Source organism: Myxocyprinus asiaticus, chromosome 47 (assembly GCF_019703515.2).
Source record: "Myxocyprinus asiaticus isolate MX2 ecotype Aquarium Trade chromosome 47, UBuf_Myxa_2, whole genome shotgun sequence".
Lineage (NCBI taxonomy): Eukaryota > Metazoa > Chordata > Actinopteri > Cypriniformes > Catostomidae > Myxocyprinus > Myxocyprinus asiaticus.
The window spans coordinates 9,280-27,782 of NC_059390.1; the positions used below are offsets into that span (position 1 = coordinate 9,280).

The window sequence follows — 18,503 nt, forward strand, 5'->3', positions numbered from 1 at the left end:
TGAGTGTGTGAGTGTGTATGTGTGTGTGCGAGTGTGTTTGTGTTAGTATGTGTGTGTAAGGGTGTGTGTGTGTGTGTGTTCATATATTTGAGAAAACACCAGAAACACAGATCTTTTAATTATTGTTTGACACAGGTATTTCACCAACAGTGATGGTCATCATAACAGCAGTGGAGAAAGCCGTTTATAGAAAGGATTACTATATAAATACTATATAAATATTGTAAATATAATGTAAATGATGAATAACTGAACGACACTGTCTGGTTGAAGTGTGTTTAGGTGGAAATTGTTCACACGGATGAATACACTCATTGCAATGGTTTGTCCATAGTTATAAAATAAATAATTGACACTAGATATTAATAATAACACACGAGTCTGAGACAATGGTGTGCATGCTGACGGTGACGTTTTTTAATACCCGTATGTCAGCTCGGAAGAGGCGGGTGTAACCTGGTTTAGGGAAGTGGGCGGGTACGATTGGCTTCCATATTCATCCAATCAGAGAGGAGCTCATGTGACGTAATGATTGACAGTCAGACCTGACAGTCAGTGACAAGGAATCAAAGCATGTATATGATTGAAGCTCAGTTTTGTGCAATTGCAGACGGTGCGATTCCGGCTTTTGTCCAATCACAGCGAGAGGAGCGTCAGTGGGCGGGGCGGGCTCAAGCGGCGTTCGGGCGGTCCGGTTGTGTGTTCAGTGTGAATGTGGCAGCCGCAGGGAGGGGCGCGCGCTGTTTATTTGATTATTAAACGGATTTCTGGGTGAAAATAAAAGTTTATTTACAGCTGCGAATATCCAGAAGCTGCACAGCGCCACCTGCGGATTACGGACTGTGTTTTCACTTTGTGCGGTTTAATCACAGGACGGAGGAACATGGGGCCATAAAAATGTTGGAATAATCGCCGAAAGACTCTTTTCCTGAATATATTTATTGTGTTGTGGATGAATGAATCGTCCCGTCGGGATGGAGCAGGTGAATATTCTCAAGAGATTCATTGAAGCCGTGAAAAGCGAAGAACAGAAGGGAGAAGATAACTTCAGCTCGGACTTTATGGTAAAAATCCAATTAAACTCACTGATGAATGAAACAATAATACACACTCACAGTAACAGATACACACATTCAATGAAAGACAAACGTGCAGTGTAACATATCTGTTCTGATTACAGCGTTTTTATACAGTCAATGCGATCAACTCACTTGAGGCCTACACACACACACACAGACACTTACACAAACATACAGACACACATAGACACTTACACAAACATACAGACACACACACACACAGACACTTACACAAACATACAGACACACATAGACACTTACACAAACATACAGACACACACACACACACACACACACACACAGACACTTACACAAACATACAGACACACACACACACACACACACAGACACTTACACAAACATACAGACATACACAGACACTTACACAAACATACAGACAAACACACACACACAGACACTTACACAAACATACAGACACACACAGACACTTACACAAACATACAGACACACACACACACAGACACTTACACAAACATACAGACACACACACACAGACACTTACACAAACACACACACAGACACTTACACAAACATACAGACACTTACACAAACATACAGACACACACACACACAGACACTTACACAAACATACAGACACACACAGACACTTACACAAACATACAGACATACACACACAGACACTTACACAAACATACAGACACACACAGACACTTACACAAACATACAGACACACACACACAGACACTTACACACACACACAGACACTTACACAAACATACAGACACTTACACAAACATACAGACACACACAGACACTTACACAAACATACAGACACTTACACACACGTACAGACACACATACACACAGACAGACAGACATACACACATACAGACACTCACAGACACACACATACACATACAGACATACATACACACACTCTCACACACGTACATACACACATACATACACACTCACATACACACACACACACACTCTCACACACATACAGACACACACACATACAGACATACATACACACTCACACACATACAGACTCACAGACACACATACATACACACACACTCAGACAGACACATACACACAGACACTCACAAACACACACATATATATACACACACTCACAAACACTCATACATAGACACACACAGACACACACACACACTCACTTATACAAACAGATACACACTCTGTCAGACAATACTTCTATACAGAGACTTCCTTAATAACCATTTTGTAAAAAATACCATCTGAACAGATTTTACAGTTTTTATCTTGTAAAAACTTAAAGTGTCTTATCTAATATTGCAAATATGTATTGACGAACCTTTGTTTGCCATGTGAATAGCCTAGCTGCTGACATGGCGTTATAACTAAATAAACAAACAAACACACTCAATTATACATACAAACACACACACACACACACACTCACTTAAACACACACTCACTTACACACACACACACACACTCACTCACTTATACACTCACACTCACTTATACACTCAAACACACACTCACTTATACACACACTCACTTATACACACAGACACATATATATACACACACAAACAAACACATACATATACATATGTACTCACACATGCATTGTTACACACAGGACATTTTGAAACAGATCTTTGTCCTGTTGTTGTTGCTACATTGATTATGATTGAAACATTCACGGTGTTTGTTTCATTATTTATCACACAAACACCCTGAAACAACAGCACAAACATGTCACAGCAGACTGACACAACATCACATGAAGCTTTTGAATGTTTGTATTCTAGAATTTTCAGTTCCTCTGTTTTCTAAGTCAAATACTGTGATAAATGTTGATTTGAATGAAGTAGATGGTTGAGTAATATGAGCGTGTTTACTGTGTCTGTACATGTAGAAGATCACTGTATCTGTCTGAACTTGCTTCAGTAAGTTTTCTCATAATACTGATGTTTTTTACGCTCCTCGATGGCTCCATTTCTGAGAGTTGACACATAAATGAGCCTTAAATGAGACCCCAACATCAAACACTGAAAGTGATGAATTCTGATGTTTCAAGGGACTGTGATCACAACACACACACACATTGTGTTCTTCTGTGTTGTCTGTGTGTCCTGCCCAACAGGGGCAGACGTTTGATGACGTCACATCATCTGTCAGTATCATAGTGTCCGTTAGTTTGGAGGTTTTTCATCGTTTCAGCAGCAGAAACATTGTGTGTGTGTGTGTGTGTGTGTGTGTGTGTGTGTGTGTGTGGTCATGATATTTGGTGTACTTTCTACTAAGTGTCTGGATCTAAACATTGAATAAGTTTGACAGACATGATGCGATGGACATCACAAACGTTTGTTAAATCCAGTTGTTCTCAGTCTGGTACCGGTTACACAACATTGTTTCCTGGTGGACTGATATCGTGCACACTGACTCGGAGCATCAGTCAGTCTGATTAAAATGAGTGATTTTAGATGCTCTTTTCATGTGTGTAAAACTCCTCAGACGTGTGATGGGACTGTAGACACTGCACAACTGTATCATGTTGGCCATTGTTCCACCTCAACGCTGACAGGAAAGGAAGTATTACAACACACTCAGCTTCCTGTGTTTGATGAGGCACACGGAGGAGGAGACGTGTGTGTGTGTGTGTGTGTGTTATCACTGTACTGCTGTAAATGTAATTGACATGAGAATGTGATAAGTCCTGTTGGGTTTGATGTTATTATAGGGTTAGGGTAGAGTGATACTTTCATTCAACATCTGCACATCTGAACAGAATTAATGATGCAGAACTCAGTTCTGTATCATAAACATATGGTGTAATATTATGAACGTGTTTGATATTAAAGATCTGTCATTGGCCCTGTTTGCTTTTCGGTGATCTGATCACATGTGGTCAGCCAAGACGCATTAATGTTTCTACCTGGTGTTACCATACAACTCAAATGTGTCTCTTCTGGGCACTTTTGTTGGGATTTTGAGGGGAGCATCTATGATTTCATGACATATATCAGTCACTATGTCAGTGTGTTACTCTATGATAATAAAACCTCAGGTATTCAGATGCGTGTGCTTGTCACCTGAAGAAGTTCTGTGAAGTTCTCGTGCTTGTGTATGTATTCACTTTTTCAAATGTTCAGATTGGATTATCTCTTTTTAAAGCCGCTCATAAACGCCAAAGTTTAAACTTTTGTTTTTGCGCAGTGGTTGATTGACAGGTGAAGGGTGGCGCTTCACTGCTCCCCGGGACACATCAGGACGGATCAGTGTTTACACCTCAAATATGATGTGGACATATGTGTTTTTGACAACCTCTGTGTGTGGTTTTTGTGATCTGATCACAAAACATTTTAGACCCCATTTAAACCTGTAGTTAGTCCTGACCACATGTGATCGTATCTCCCAAAACGCATCTAATACCAGGTGTAAATGGAGTCATTTCTGCAGCAACACATCACTGTCCGGACTGTCACACATAAAACACTGAGTCCACCAATGGTGTGAGTTTGGGGCGGGATGACCTGTTTGAATGACCGGTGGCAGATGGGGAAGTGTTTGTCATCTTCAGCTTGCTCACTGGGGCAATTGTCTAAATACAATTATTATTGAATTATTTATTTTTTATACACAATTTACAATCATATTTAATCAAACTACACAATGATGACTCTTATAGATATTACAGTTTAATTTTCTGTTAATGCATGATTTCCTGTAAAGCTGCTTTGAAATGATGTGTGTTGTGAAAGGCGCTATAAAATAAAAATGACTTTGTTTGGAAATGGTCATTATTTATTGGTTTGGTGCAGAAATAACACACCAGCAGTTCAGTGATGTTTGAATTCATCTGTGTCACTATTATTCATTATTATTAAGCAGGACTTATTTTATGAACTTTTCCTACATGAACTCATTGAGCATGTTTAAATGCATGTTCTTACACCAGTTATGCTTAATAAGCTGACAACATGTGTCTGTGTGGTAAGGTAAACACATTAAACAGCATTATTGGTGTAAAGTCATAAACGGCGTAGGAATAAACCGATCGACACGGGTCGATTTTTGCCCATTACCCTGATTTCGCGTGTAAACACCTTTACCAGCATTTTACCAGCTTATCCGATGTACGCAAGTGTTGTGTGCATGCCTCTTCATGGTTTGATGTCAGAAGCAGAGAATAACTTGATTATTTCAAATCTCATGTAAACTCATATTTCTTTGTCAGGTTTTTAAGCTGATTTTTGGGAGTTATCAGTATTGGTGTGCATGTAAACAGGCTCAGTGTCTCACACGCTATCATTAAAAATATAATGAACTTTTTTCTTTCCCTGTCAATCTCATTCAATGACTGACCGTTTGCTCTTCCTTGTGTCTTTACAGCGATTACGCCGATTATCAACCAAATACAGAACAGAGAAAATCTACCCGACTAATGTTGGAGAGCAGGAAGAGAATGTGAAGAAAAACAGATATAAAGACATTTTACCATGTGAGTACCTCATTTGTTGGCTACCCTTTAACCCTTAGTGTGTTTAAACTAACCCATCCTGCCATGTGTGGGAAGCCTGTGCACATGACTGAGTGACAGTTATTGTTGTGATTGTGTGTTCATGATATAAAGCAATGAGCTGAAAACAGTAATGCCCAGCCAAATTTATGTGTATTTCACAGGGTACTTCAAAAAGATTTCAATTTGTTCAATATTTCTGTGTGTCAGTTTGTGTGGATGACACTGTAGCTGTGAACATATGTGCATATGTAAAGGACAGGTTATAATCCACGGATAGGTGTACACTTGATGATTTTAATGCATGGTGTGAAGTAGGGTTGTGCCACAGTGCTCAACTAGTCAATTAGTGGGGTCAACTGCTCACTAGGGGTGTAAATCGGACATTTCATCACGATAAATCTTATATCGATTCTCTTGGCCTGCGATCTGATATTTGCAGATACTTCAAAGTCTGCCGCGATACAATTTCGATTTGATTAGATTCAGGGCCATGCAATCGATATTGAGATATTATGTGCCTATTTTACACGATCAATGAAAAAAATGTTGCTCTCTGGGTCTGGGTATCTCAGCAAGTATTGACGCTGACTATCAACCCTGGAGTCATGAGTTTGAATCCCAGGGTGTGCAGCCAGGTCTCCTAAGCAACCAAATTGGCCCGGTTGCTAGGGAGGGTAGAGTCACATGGGGTAACCTCCTCGTGGTCGCGATTAGTGGTTCTCGCTCTCAATGGGGCGTGTGGTAAGTTGTGTGTGGATCGTGGAGAGTAGCATGAGTCTCCACATGCTGTGAGTCTCAGCGGTGTCATGCACAACGAGTCACGTGATAAGATGCACGGATTGACGGTCTCAGAAGCAGAGGCAACTGAGACTTGTCCTCCGCCACCCGGATTGAGGTGAGTAACCGCGCCACCACGAGGACCTACTAAGTAGTGGAAATTGGGCATTCCAAATTGGGAGAAAAGGGGATTAAAAAAAAAATAATACAATAAAAAAAAAATGTTTGCCCTCAAATGCAACCAAAATATAATTTTTATATTTTGAGCTCTCTGAAAAGTGCAAATTTAGTATCCACATTTGGGACATCCACTACAAAATAAGGTACTTCAAATGTTGAAAAAAATTATGCAGATAATATAAAAAAATAACGTCACACACAAGTGATCATCAGTCGTTTGATTACAGATTATTTTTCAGTTTAATCCAATTCAAAGTACTTACATACCCATGACTTGTTTCCAACTATCCGTGGTTTTCTGTGTAAGTTGTAATGAAAAATTCTGTTACAGATAAGTGTGATAAATGTTAGTAAGGGTGTTGATGTGTAGATGTGTAAAGTCTTATAACTGATGCTGGAGCTGAGCAGGTGTTTCTCTTTCTCTCATTAGTGCTGTTCAGAATGTCGACGCTGTCAAGATGTTTCACATAATGATTGAACTGCTCCATTGTCCTTTAAAATAGCAAATTCTCATGTAAAATTCAAATGGGTCGCATGCGCAACAATATCGATGGAAGCCTGAGCTCACATTTTAAGGAGTGCCTGGTTGATGCGCTCTCACGGATATTGTCACTGGTCTGGAGCTCGCGTTTCGCAGGAAGCCCGATTGATGCGCATGCGTGGATAGCAGAGCGCAGTTTGGCTTCACAGACCCTGCGCACATCCTTACAAATACGTATACCTAAATACGTATTTAGTACTCAAGTGAAATGAATGTAATCATCGCCTGATTGAAATGCGTTCGGACATGGCTGACATGAGAGTATTAAAATAAAGGAATTAAAAAATGTTTATATTTACTCGTTGTATCGATAACATTGGATCGTTGGTAATTGGATCGATACAGCGATGGATTGTTACACCCCTACTACTAACACTAATATTTTTTATTCTTGGTGGTTTGAATGGGAGATGCAGTTCTCAAATTAATTAGATGCAACTTCTTGGAGAGTGATTTCAGCTTGCTGTGCTTCACAGTGAATAACTGCCAGCACAGATAAAACCTTCTGCAAAAGTTTCGTCTCTTTAACGCTTTAAAGTTTAGTCCATTTCTGCAGTGCTGCTGTTTCAGCCATTAAAGCGCTGCATCAACAATACATTACAAGACGATCACTGTCGGGCATTAAATCCTCTGCTGTGAATAATGATGTCGTGAACTAGATGTGTACCTGCATCAGCAAGGATCGCCCTTGTGCAATAAGATGTTACAGTTATTTAGCCTATATTTTTGTTGAATGTCCGTTAGATATCATGTTGAAGTGCTGAGCTTAGCGTCCGTATATCCTTCTGAAATGTGTCTGATCGGAGTCACATGAACATAACAGAGCCTAATTATACATTATTATCCTTCTCTTTCTTCTGCACGTCAGTTGATCACAGTCGTGTGAAGGTGACATTAAAAACATCCAACCAAGACAGCGATTACATCAATGCCAACTTCATCAAGGTACTCCAAACGGACTGTCATCATCACACACAAACACAGTGATAACACAACAGACAGCAAAAGAGTTTCTGCTCATTCATGATGTGTTCAAAATAAATCTATAACTCGCACATGTTTGTGACTTTTAATATGTGTGTGTTCAGGGTATAGATGGTCCAGAGGCTTATATCGCCACACAGGGGCCGCTGCCGAACACAGTTTTGGATTTCTGGAGGATGATCTGGCAGTACAAGATCACGGTGAGACACTCCACCATCTGAGAGTGTGTATGGGTGTGTGTGTGTGTTCTCATAACTGACAGGTGTTTTTTTTCTCATCAGGTCATTGTGATGGCGTGTCGGGAGTTTGAAATGGGTCGGGTGAGAATGACATTCGATGTGTTTCAATAACGAAAACAACCTTTAGTTCACATGCGCACACACACACCTAACTGTGTTTACTCTCTGCAGAAAAAGTGTGAGCGCTATTTTCCTCTGTTTGGAGATGAGCCCATGATGTTTGGACCCTTCACCATCTCTTGTGTGAGTACGCAACACCTCCCAGCATGCATCTCTCTCTCTGACAGCCAGTCACATGACTTCAAGAGAACACACACACACGTGAGCGAGCAAGGGGCGCAGAGACAGACTGACAGTGACTAACGGCAACTGTTAGATGAAACATTGAAATCATTAAAGGAACAAACGTGTGTTTTTCAGGAGTCAGAACAACCACGGACGGATTATTTCATCCGCACGCTCACAGTGGAGTTTGATCATGTGAGTTTGTGTGTGTGTGTGTGTATCAGTGTGTTTCAGCTGTGTGTGTTTATTAGCAAAGTCATTTGATGGTCAGGTCTGTTTTTCTGACTCTCCGTCAGGAATCACGACGAGTGACACAGTTTCATTATGTGAACTGGCCGGATCATGATGTGCCGTCATCGTTTGATTCTATACTGGACATGATCGCTCTGATGCGGGAATATCAGGAACACCACGACGTTCCCATATGTGTCCACTGCAGGTACCAGATCATGTGTGTGTGTGAGAGAGCGGGGAACAGAGACTTCATGTAGGACAGTTGTTGTACAGTACAATCATGAAGTACAATTTAAGAAATGAGAAGCTGAAGATCAGACACAGAGTGTGCCTCAAACTCTCATTGGACGTTCTGATTTCGTCCCTTAATTAACGAGACGATTAAATCTATGGATAAGCTGCAGGCAGTGTGTGAGCAGCAGTGTGTTTAGAGCGACACACACTCGTGACAGAAACAGACACTGTGATGTTTGACTTCAGATTAACCGTTAATAGTCACTGATGACTGACAGGCTGGTTTATGGGTAAAGTGGGGTTGTTTATTTTGTGTAACTGCATGTGTGTGAATGTGTTTATTTGGGTTGATTATAATTAATGTTTCTGATCAGCATGTGTTCAAACTGTGTTTGTCATGTGATTGTGTTGACAGTGCGGGCTGCGGCCGAACAGGAGCGATCTGCGCTATAGACTACACGTGGAACTTACTGAAAGCTGGGGTAACACACATACACACATAGACCTTATTCAGCGCCATCTTTGATTTTTAATGGGATTGAAAATGAGGCTGTGAGGGATAGACTTACAGTCTCTTCTATGGCACGAACAGTATAAAGCTGTGTAAAACTCCTAGATCACATCTGATTTTCCACAACTCATGTTGTCTGGAGTTCTTTATATATTGAATGTTCTTGGACAGATATTTGATCAATGTTTTGTCCGCTGAATGATCCAAAAAACACTTTAAACTGTCAATCCCTCACAGCCTCGTTTCCATTCCCATTAAAAATCAAATATGGTGCTAGCGTGAATAAGGTCTATACACTGTATTTCTGTCATATCGTTTTAGAGTTTGACATTTTTGTTGTGTGTTTATTTTGTAGAGAATTCCAGAAGATTTTAACGTTTTCCGGTTGATTCAGGAGATGAGAACACAACGTCATTCTGCAGTTCAGACCAAAGTAAATGACACAACCTACACAATACGCAAACTGCACAATACATACTTTAAAAAGTGCCACGAGATTCACTTATATGCCATAACCCTTGTGTGTGTCTGTCAGGAGCAGTATGAGTTGGTTCATCGAGCGATTGTGCAGCTCTTTGAGAAACAACTGATGATTTTAGAGAGTCCAACAAACTCTGAGATCACAGACGGGATGGTAAGACACACACACACACACAGCGAGTTTAAAACTCTGATGCTCTGTAATAATCTTCATTGTGTCATGTTCTTCTTTCTCAACATTTCCATTATTTATATTTTGTTTCTAAATGCCATAACTAGATTATTAACTGGTTATATTGTTTTACATGAACCTGTTTGGTTTGTCTGTTCACACACACAAACACACACACACACCGCAGGAAGAGGGTAGCCCGGAAAAACCCAGCCAGAACTCTGACAAGGAAATTTGGGATACCCCCCCTCCAAAACCGCCCCGTATCCGCAGGTAAAACCCCGCCTCCAAACTCTACCCATAAACCCTTAACCTTTCAGTCCCATACAGCTGAAGAGTGAATGGATCTGTAGTCACACGTGTAACTTTAAAGTGTCTTCTGTGAAGATAAATAACATTATAAATGCACTTTTACTGTATTTTACAATTTGAAGTGATACTTGAACTCTTGGTATCAGCAGATCTGGATCCAATACCAGTGTTGTTTTTCTCAATCAGTTAATAACATCTGCACCTGTCTGTGTGGAACTGATTGAGAGGACTGTTGATGTGTAAAATAGAGCTGAAACTATTAGTCAACGTTATCGACAATGTCGACAAAAAATTTCATCGTGGAATAGTCATTTGATGTCATTTAACGTAACATGAGATCACATTAAACTCTAATGATGACGTGTGAGAGCAGCACTGCAGTTCACGACTGACGGAGGAGAGGAAGAATTACACAGATCACAGATGCACTTTAAACTTTCCAAACAGCTTCAGCTGATGTACATCACAAAGTATGAGGGAATTATAATGCAAAAATACAAAATAAGTAAATACAGAAGCACTCTCGTTGTGGAATAATCAGAGCTGGAGCTCTTTAAAGGAAACACCCCAGCGTTACATCTTTAATGCAGTTATATTTAATGTGTTACATCTTTAATGCGGTTATATTTAATGCGTTACATCTTTAATGCAGTTATATTTAATGCGTTACATCTTTAATGCGGTTATATTTAATGCGTTACATCTTTAATGCGGTTATGTTTAATGCGTTACATCTTTAATGCGGTTATATTTAATGCGGTACATCTTTAATACGGTACATCTTTAATGCGGTTATATTTAATGTGTTACATCTTTAATGCGGTTATATTTAATGCGTTACATCTTTAATGCAGTTATATTTAATGCGTTACATCTTTAATGCGGTTATATTTAATGCGTTACATCTTTAATGCAGTTATATTTAATGGGTTACACCTTAATGCGGTTACATCTATAATGCGGTTACATCTTTAATGCGGTTACATCTTTAATGCGTTACATCTTTAATGCAGTTATATTTAATGCGTTACATCTTTAATGCAGTTATGTTTAATGCGTTACATCTTTAATGCGTTACATCTTTAACGCGGTTATATTTAATGCGTTACATCTTTAATGCAGTTATATTTAATGCGTTACATCTTTAATGCGGTTATATTTAATGGGTTACATCTTTAATGCGGTTACATCTTTAATGCAGTTATATTTAATGCGGTTACATCTTTAATGCAGTTATGTTTAATGCGTTACATCTTTAATGCAGTTATGTTTAATGCGTTACATCTTTAATGCGTTACATCTTTAACGCGGTTATATTTAATGCAGTTACATCTCTAATGCCGTTACATCTCTAATGCGGTTACATCTTTAATGCGGTTACATCTTTAATGCGGTTACATCTTTAATGCGTTACATCTTTAATGCAGTTATATTTAATGCGTTACATCTTTAATGCAGTTATGTTTAATGCTTTACATCTTTAATGCGTTACATCTTTAACGCTGTTATATTTAATGCGTTACATCTTTAATGCAGTTATATTTAATGCGTTACATCTTTAATGCGGTTATATTTAATGGGTTACACCTTAATGCGTTACATCTTTAATGCGGTTACATCTTTAATGCGGTTACATCTTTAATGCGGTTACATCTTTAATGCAGTTATATTTAATGTGTTACATCTTTAACGCGGTTATATTTAATGCGTTACATCTTTAATGCAGTTATATTTAATGCGTTACATCTTTAATGCGGTTATATTTAATGGGTTACATCTTTAATGCGGTTACATCTTTAATGCAGTTATGTTTAATGCGTTACATCTTTAATGCGTTACATCTTTAACGCGGTTATATTTAATGCGGTTACATCTCTAATGCCGTTACATCTCTAATGCGGTTACATCTCTAATGCGGTTACATCTTTAATGCGGTTACATCTTTAATGCGGTTACATCTTTAATGCGTTACATCTTTAATGCAGTTATATTTAATGCGTTACATCTTTAATGCAGTTATGTTTAATGCTTTACATCTTTAATGCGTTACATCTTTAACGCGGTTATATTTAATGCGTTACATCTTTAATGCAGTTATATTTAATGCGTTACATCTTTAATGCGGTTATATTTAATGGGTTACACCTTAATGCGTTACATCTATAATGCGTTACATCTTTAATGCGGTTACATCTTTAATGCGGTTACATCTTTAATGCAGTTATATTTAATGCGTTACATCTTTAACACTGTTATATTTAATGCGGTTACATCTCTAATGCGGTTACATCTCTAATGCGGTTACATCTCTAATGCGGTTACATCTTTAATGCAGTTATATTTAATGCGTTACATCTTTAACGCGGTTATATTTAATGCGTTACATCTATAATGCGTTACATCTTTAATGCGGTTACATCTTTAATGCGGTTACATCTTTAATGCGGTTACATCTTTAATGCGTTACATCTTTAATGCGTTACATCTTTAATGCGGTTATATTTAATGCGTTACATTAATGCGTTATATTTAATGCGTTACATCTTTAATGCAGAATATTTAATGCGTTACATCTTTAACGCGTTACATCTTTAATGCGGTTATATTTAATGGGTTACATCTTTAATGCGGCTATATTTAATGGGTTACATCTTTAATGCGGCTATATTTAATGGGTTACATCTTTAATGCGGTTATATTTAATGCGTTAATGCAATAATTGTTAGATTAATCAGTTATCAAAATAATCGTTAGTTGCAGCCCTAGTGTAAAGAGAAACAAACTTCAAACTAACCCATTATTATATTATTTCAGTTTTATTTTACAATAGTGTTATGTTACAGTCATTTCTCAACTTTAAAACCCTCTGGTTTTATTTTTGCAGAACACCACAGGAAGCCCTTTTTGGGTTTCTGTGTGCAGTTCACAGTAGTTTTAATTCACTGTAATTCAGAATCTGGTGAAATGCTCCTCCGCTTTCGATGATATAAGAGAACTGAACTATCAAGCATCTACATATGAGATGTAGTTTGTGTGGAGTGCTTGCATATTAGGTTGTCATGTTGTCAAAGGAAATGTGCAGCTTTTTTCCTCAAAGTATGTCAAGAACATGACTATAGAGCGTTAGGGTCAGAGGTCAGGTCTCCATGTCTCTCTCTTCTGTGAATGTTTCAGTAACCCTAACCCTACTGTATTAAATAGGCCTATACATTTTTTTTTTTTTAAAAAGGCTACTTTTAATGTAGATCGAGTCATAGAATGTTTGTTGTTTTCGTTGTTGTTGTTGTTGTTGATGACGGCTGGAGTTGTCATGTGAAGGAATGTTCTCTGTTTCAGTCATCAGGTCGAGGGTGACGTGATGGAGGAGATTTTACAGCCACCCGAGCCACACCCCGTTCCCCCGATCCTCACCCCCTCACCACCCTCAGCATTTCCAACGGTTACGAACGTGCGTCAAGACAATGACCGGTACCACCCCAAACCTATCCTACACACGCTGGCGTCCAATCAGAACCCAGACCTCAACGAGAACTACAACAAACCTGGAGACGATCCCCCTACCCTGCCCACCCTGACGACCGAGCCGCCCACCCCCGGCGACAGGCTCGAAAAGCATCCGGAGCGTAAGCTGAGCATTGAGATCATGAAGGTGCCGCGTCAGGAGGGACCACGCAGCTTCGAGGGCAATGGTGCGTTGCAGCGCTCGCACGCGTTCAAATGTTCCAACACCAACACCAGCAGCAGCTCTGCGTCAGAGGAATCGGACGACCCACCGCGACCCGATCACCTGTCGCTGCGGGGGGTGAAGGGTCACGCCGCCTGGACCGCAACCTGTCCTGACAGAGTGAGCTCGCCAGCTGAGTGCACCGTTAGCCCTGCCCCCTCCTCCATCAGAACTGCGCTGAGCTTCACAAACCCGCTGCATTCAGACTTCACTGACACGCAGGGAGGTGACAGTATCTCCATGGGGACCAGCACCATTTCCACGGTGCAGCAGAACGATCAGCCCCTACGCAGGGTCACACCATTGTCCATCGCCGGGCAAAACCTGACGACAGAAACATCACGTACGCTTGAGTTTCATAGTCTCATCACAGACACACACACACACACACTCTGAATAAGTTTGTGTTTGTGTTCATTTGCTTTAGAAAGACTCGATGAATAAACGAACATTCTCCAGTGTAAATCAGAACAGAAAGAGTTCTGTGTGTGTGTGTGTGTGTGTGTGTGGGGGGGGGGGGTGTGTGTGTGTGTTCTGGGATATGATTGCAGATCTGCATGACATGCAAAAACTGTATGGGTGATGTGTGTCTCTTCCTGTTTCTCTGTCTGGTTCTCTCCGCTGATGTGGCCTGTATGTTTGTGTTTATATGTAAATATTCACACACGTTTGTGTGTGTGTGTTTGTATACATATATAGGTTGATCTCTGTGATAAGCGTCACAGCTCTGCAGAGATGTTTGTGGGATATTTAGGTCACCTGATCAAAGCGGCTTCATCACACTGAGCTGGGCTTATGTTCCCTGTGTAGGGCACTCAGTAGGGTAATGGGTGTAAGGGAGCATTTGTCGCTTTTGGTTCATGTCTGTTGATCGGGGAGGCTTGGCCTCCTGTGAGAACACCTGAGTCTTTCCTCCTGGCCGCAGGTCTGTACTGAAACACCTCCCGCCACATGAGGCCAGCACAGACTCTCAGCGCCTCTTTATTCTCATGTTCTGCATTCAGCACGAGCATATGACATTATTGTTTCGGTTGGGTCAGTTTGTCTGTTAAGTCTGGTTAGTCTTGGTGAACATCAGTCATACACGTCCCACAGCTGAATCAAGAGAGAGTGACGGTTTTAAGGGAATATTTCACAGTAAATGTGCACAGAATCCCTCATTAACAGTGAATGTGGAAGCAAACACACACATGGCTGTTTTTGTGGATTGTGTGTGTGTGTCTGTGTGTGTGTGAGTGAGTATGTGTGGATGTTTGGGACTGAATTTCATCACTGGAGTACATTAGAGGTCCACTGGCTAACTTTAGTTTGAGGACACAAGGCATCACTTCCTAGTTTTTAGTTTTTGCATGCCTAGTTGATGAATGTTTCAAAAATCACAAACAAAATAATCTGCAATATGAAATTTTGCTCAAATCATGTGCGTCACAAGTAGGGTTACTGATGACTCGTTCTCATCGTGTCTGTGTGTCTCTCTGTTTGGTTCAGATGTGACCGATGTGAAGGTGTCTACAGATGATGTTGCAGAAGAACCTTCTTCACAGGTGAGACAGCAGCGATTATAAACATCCTTCTGTTCTCATCTGAAGCGTTTGAAAGACTTTAAACATCAGATTGTCTCCTTTACAGGCAACTGCAGATACACAAATCTCTGCTAGTCCTCCAAAGAGCGGTACGTCACACACACACACACACACACACACATACACACAGACAGATGCAGTGTTTTCTAATCAGCTAATGATATTTCCCATACTCGAACCTTTACCCTCACACAAACCTGTTCATATCAGTAGATTTAAAGTAAAACGTGATTCGGCTAAATTATGAATCTTTTTTAGTTGTGAGGGCCGCTGAAAAAGTCCTCACCAGTCAGATTTCAACATGTTGCACTATATTAATGTTGACATTTCCAAACATCTGGCCAAACTGATACACACACACACACACATACACACACGAGCCTCGTCTTGTCCTGCACTGAGACGGATGAAATCACCCAACATGATCAAACGGAGACACCTTTGTGTTGATGTTCAGACATGTTCAGTGATTTTCAACTGGTTTTGCTTCAGGGTTCAGATTTGACATTAGACATCAAGCACAATATCAAGACAAAAATAAACAAAAATGTCCTTAAAATCAAACATTGAAATGTAGTAAAATTACCATGATCTGCATAGGCCAGACACTATATAAAATTATTACCATTATTAGGTTGGATTGACACATTGTTTAAATAAATAAACAACAGTGACTGAGCCAAACGTGGTATAAATATATTGTATGGTTATACGGTAAATGCGATTATATGGTTACTCCCATTTTATTATTTGCATTCAGCATTGTTTTTCCGTGTTGTGTGTGTGTGACCCAATCAGAACAGATCTGTGATGATCACACGTGAATTCTTAATTAAAAAAAGAAACTAAATCACTGATGCCAAGGATGTGTGTTTGTGTCAGCTGTGGGAATGATGCTGAAGTTTTCTTTCTTTTGTTTTAGATTCAGAGCAGAAGAACGGAAAGAGTCCAGATTCACTGTCAGTAGCCACACCCCCTGACGCTCTGATGGATAAGAGAACAGAGAATGAAGGCTCCGCCCAGATCGGTGAGTGACAGCGCTTTTGGAAGACAATGATGACATCGTTCTAACGCTCTGTGAGTTTTCTCATGTGTTTTTGTGAACGTCAGGATTCGGCAGCCGCTGTTCACATCCCAAAGGCCCCCGAGACCCCCCGTCCGAGTGGACGTGACTGCGGTCGCCACACAGTCGCTCGCACACGCCTCTTCTTCTGTCGTAAGTGCGGCTGTAGACAGTCGATCGGAGACTCTGTGCCCACATCTGACTAACACAATCAGTAACGCTACAAAGATAATCTCCCATGATGCAGCTGTTGGCCTGCCGCTGCCGTGGACTTGCTGGTGTTAAACCGTCTGCTGGACCAGAAACTTGCCTTACTGCGCTGTGATTGGACCAGATTTACTTTGTGACTGTCACTGAAGGTGAAGACATTCAGCATCTTTAGCGATAGTTTAACATCTTTACAACGAGAGCAGTACACACGGGGCCAGAGAACACGGCATCTTCTTCATGACTGTATCTGCATTCTTTCATACGTGTACAGCGCGAGCAGTAAATAATGATGCAAACGTACTATCACTGAATATATTAATGACATGCATGAAACCTGTCACATGTACCTCAGACTGTAAATTATTTGCCATTCTGTTAGAACAAATGATTTCAGGGTTGTATTTTTTGTTAGTTTTGTTCCCTTTTTACGGCGTGCCGTTCGTTCTTTTCTTTCGTTCTTTTGTCAGGTTATTTCTCCAAAGGCTGGTGTGAATCGGCTCCAGATTGTAATAATGCTTTTGTAAATTCTATTTTAGAGGTTATTTTTGTATATGCCATTTTTTCACTTTACAAACTATGCCCTGACCGATCTCATCTGTGCCTTTTTTTTAGTGTGTGTGCTTGTGTGTAGTCACATTAATCCTCTGGGATTTTACTCAACCTTCCAACACAAACGTGTCAATCAGCCTGTCAGTAAAACATATGATGCAATCTGCTTAACTTTTAGTATATTTTGTGTGTGTGTGTGTGTGTGTGTGTGTGTGTGTGTGTGTGTGTGTGTGTGTGTCTGTCTCAGATCAATAATATTTATTGGCCAGCGTGACTGTCGCCGTCAGCAGGTGAAATGACAATCTGCACACACACACACACACACACACTCGGTGTCAATGTCCAGTAATGTGTGAATATAAAAACAGTGTTTGTATTTAAGTGATATTACTCAGAAATCTAGTGTTACACTACTGCAGCAATGTTTCATTTATCACAAATGGCATCTGCTGGTGTGCTAAATATGCCGCAGCACCCAAATTGTAATAAATTCAACTTCCACAATACAGCAATAAAAATCTATTTGACTATTTATCATTGAAATATGTAATTTTTTAAATATGTCATATTAACTTGTCTATTTTTAGATTAGTTGTCAGTTAGCAAACACTTTCTGTAGTACACATACTACAGGGGTCTGGGTGAAGTTAATAAAAATCATTTAGATATTATAATACAGTGATTTTTACTTTCTTTGGAAAACAGTCGATGTAATGTTCATTTTTAATAAGCGGAGAGTTTTCTATTGATTTAGAGACTGAACGCTGCTGACTGAACAAACTAACACTAAACACAACAGCATGATCCTTCACAGATGAAACCACAGATATAAATCTGCA

At 39.9% G+C, this 18,503-nt stretch overlaps 1 protein-coding gene across 1 annotated transcript; it reads left to right on the forward strand.

Annotated features, from left to right (window-relative positions):
* Window positions 1-711: 711 nt before the first annotated feature.
* LOC127436708 (tyrosine-protein phosphatase non-receptor type 12-like) lies at window positions 712-18,196 on the forward strand. The gene is made up of 17 exons (XM_051691014.1): window positions 712-1,064; window positions 5,457-5,565; window positions 7,953-8,029; window positions 8,173-8,268; window positions 8,350-8,388; window positions 8,479-8,550; window positions 8,728-8,787; window positions 8,889-9,031; window positions 9,476-9,542; window positions 9,927-10,004; window positions 10,107-10,205; window positions 10,411-10,496; window positions 13,872-14,602; window positions 15,748-15,803; window positions 15,889-15,931; window positions 16,765-16,869; window positions 16,953-18,196. The coding sequence occupies exons 1-17, from the start codon at window positions 957-959 to the stop codon at window positions 17,012-17,014; spliced, it is 2,031 nt and encodes a 676-aa protein (XP_051546974.1). The 5' UTR covers window positions 712-956; the 3' UTR covers window positions 17,015-18,196.
* Window positions 18,197-18,503: the final 307 nt, after the last annotated feature.

What these genes read in the sequence shown, in the direction of transcription:
- LOC127436708 (XM_051691014.1), top strand. Translation starts at nt 957, where the DNA reads ATGAATCGTCCCGTCGGGATGGAGCAGGTGAATATTCTCAAGAGATTC. An exon ending in ACTTCAGCTCGGACTTTATG is followed by an intron (nt 1,065 to 5,456) that starts GTAAAAATCCAA and finishes GTGTCTTTACAG; the next exon opens with CGATTACGCCGATTATCAAC. An exon ending in TGAAGGCTCCGCCCAGATCG is followed by an intron (nt 16,870 to 16,952) that starts GTGAGTGACAGC and finishes TGTGAACGTCAG; the next exon opens with GATTCGGCAGCCGCTGTTCA.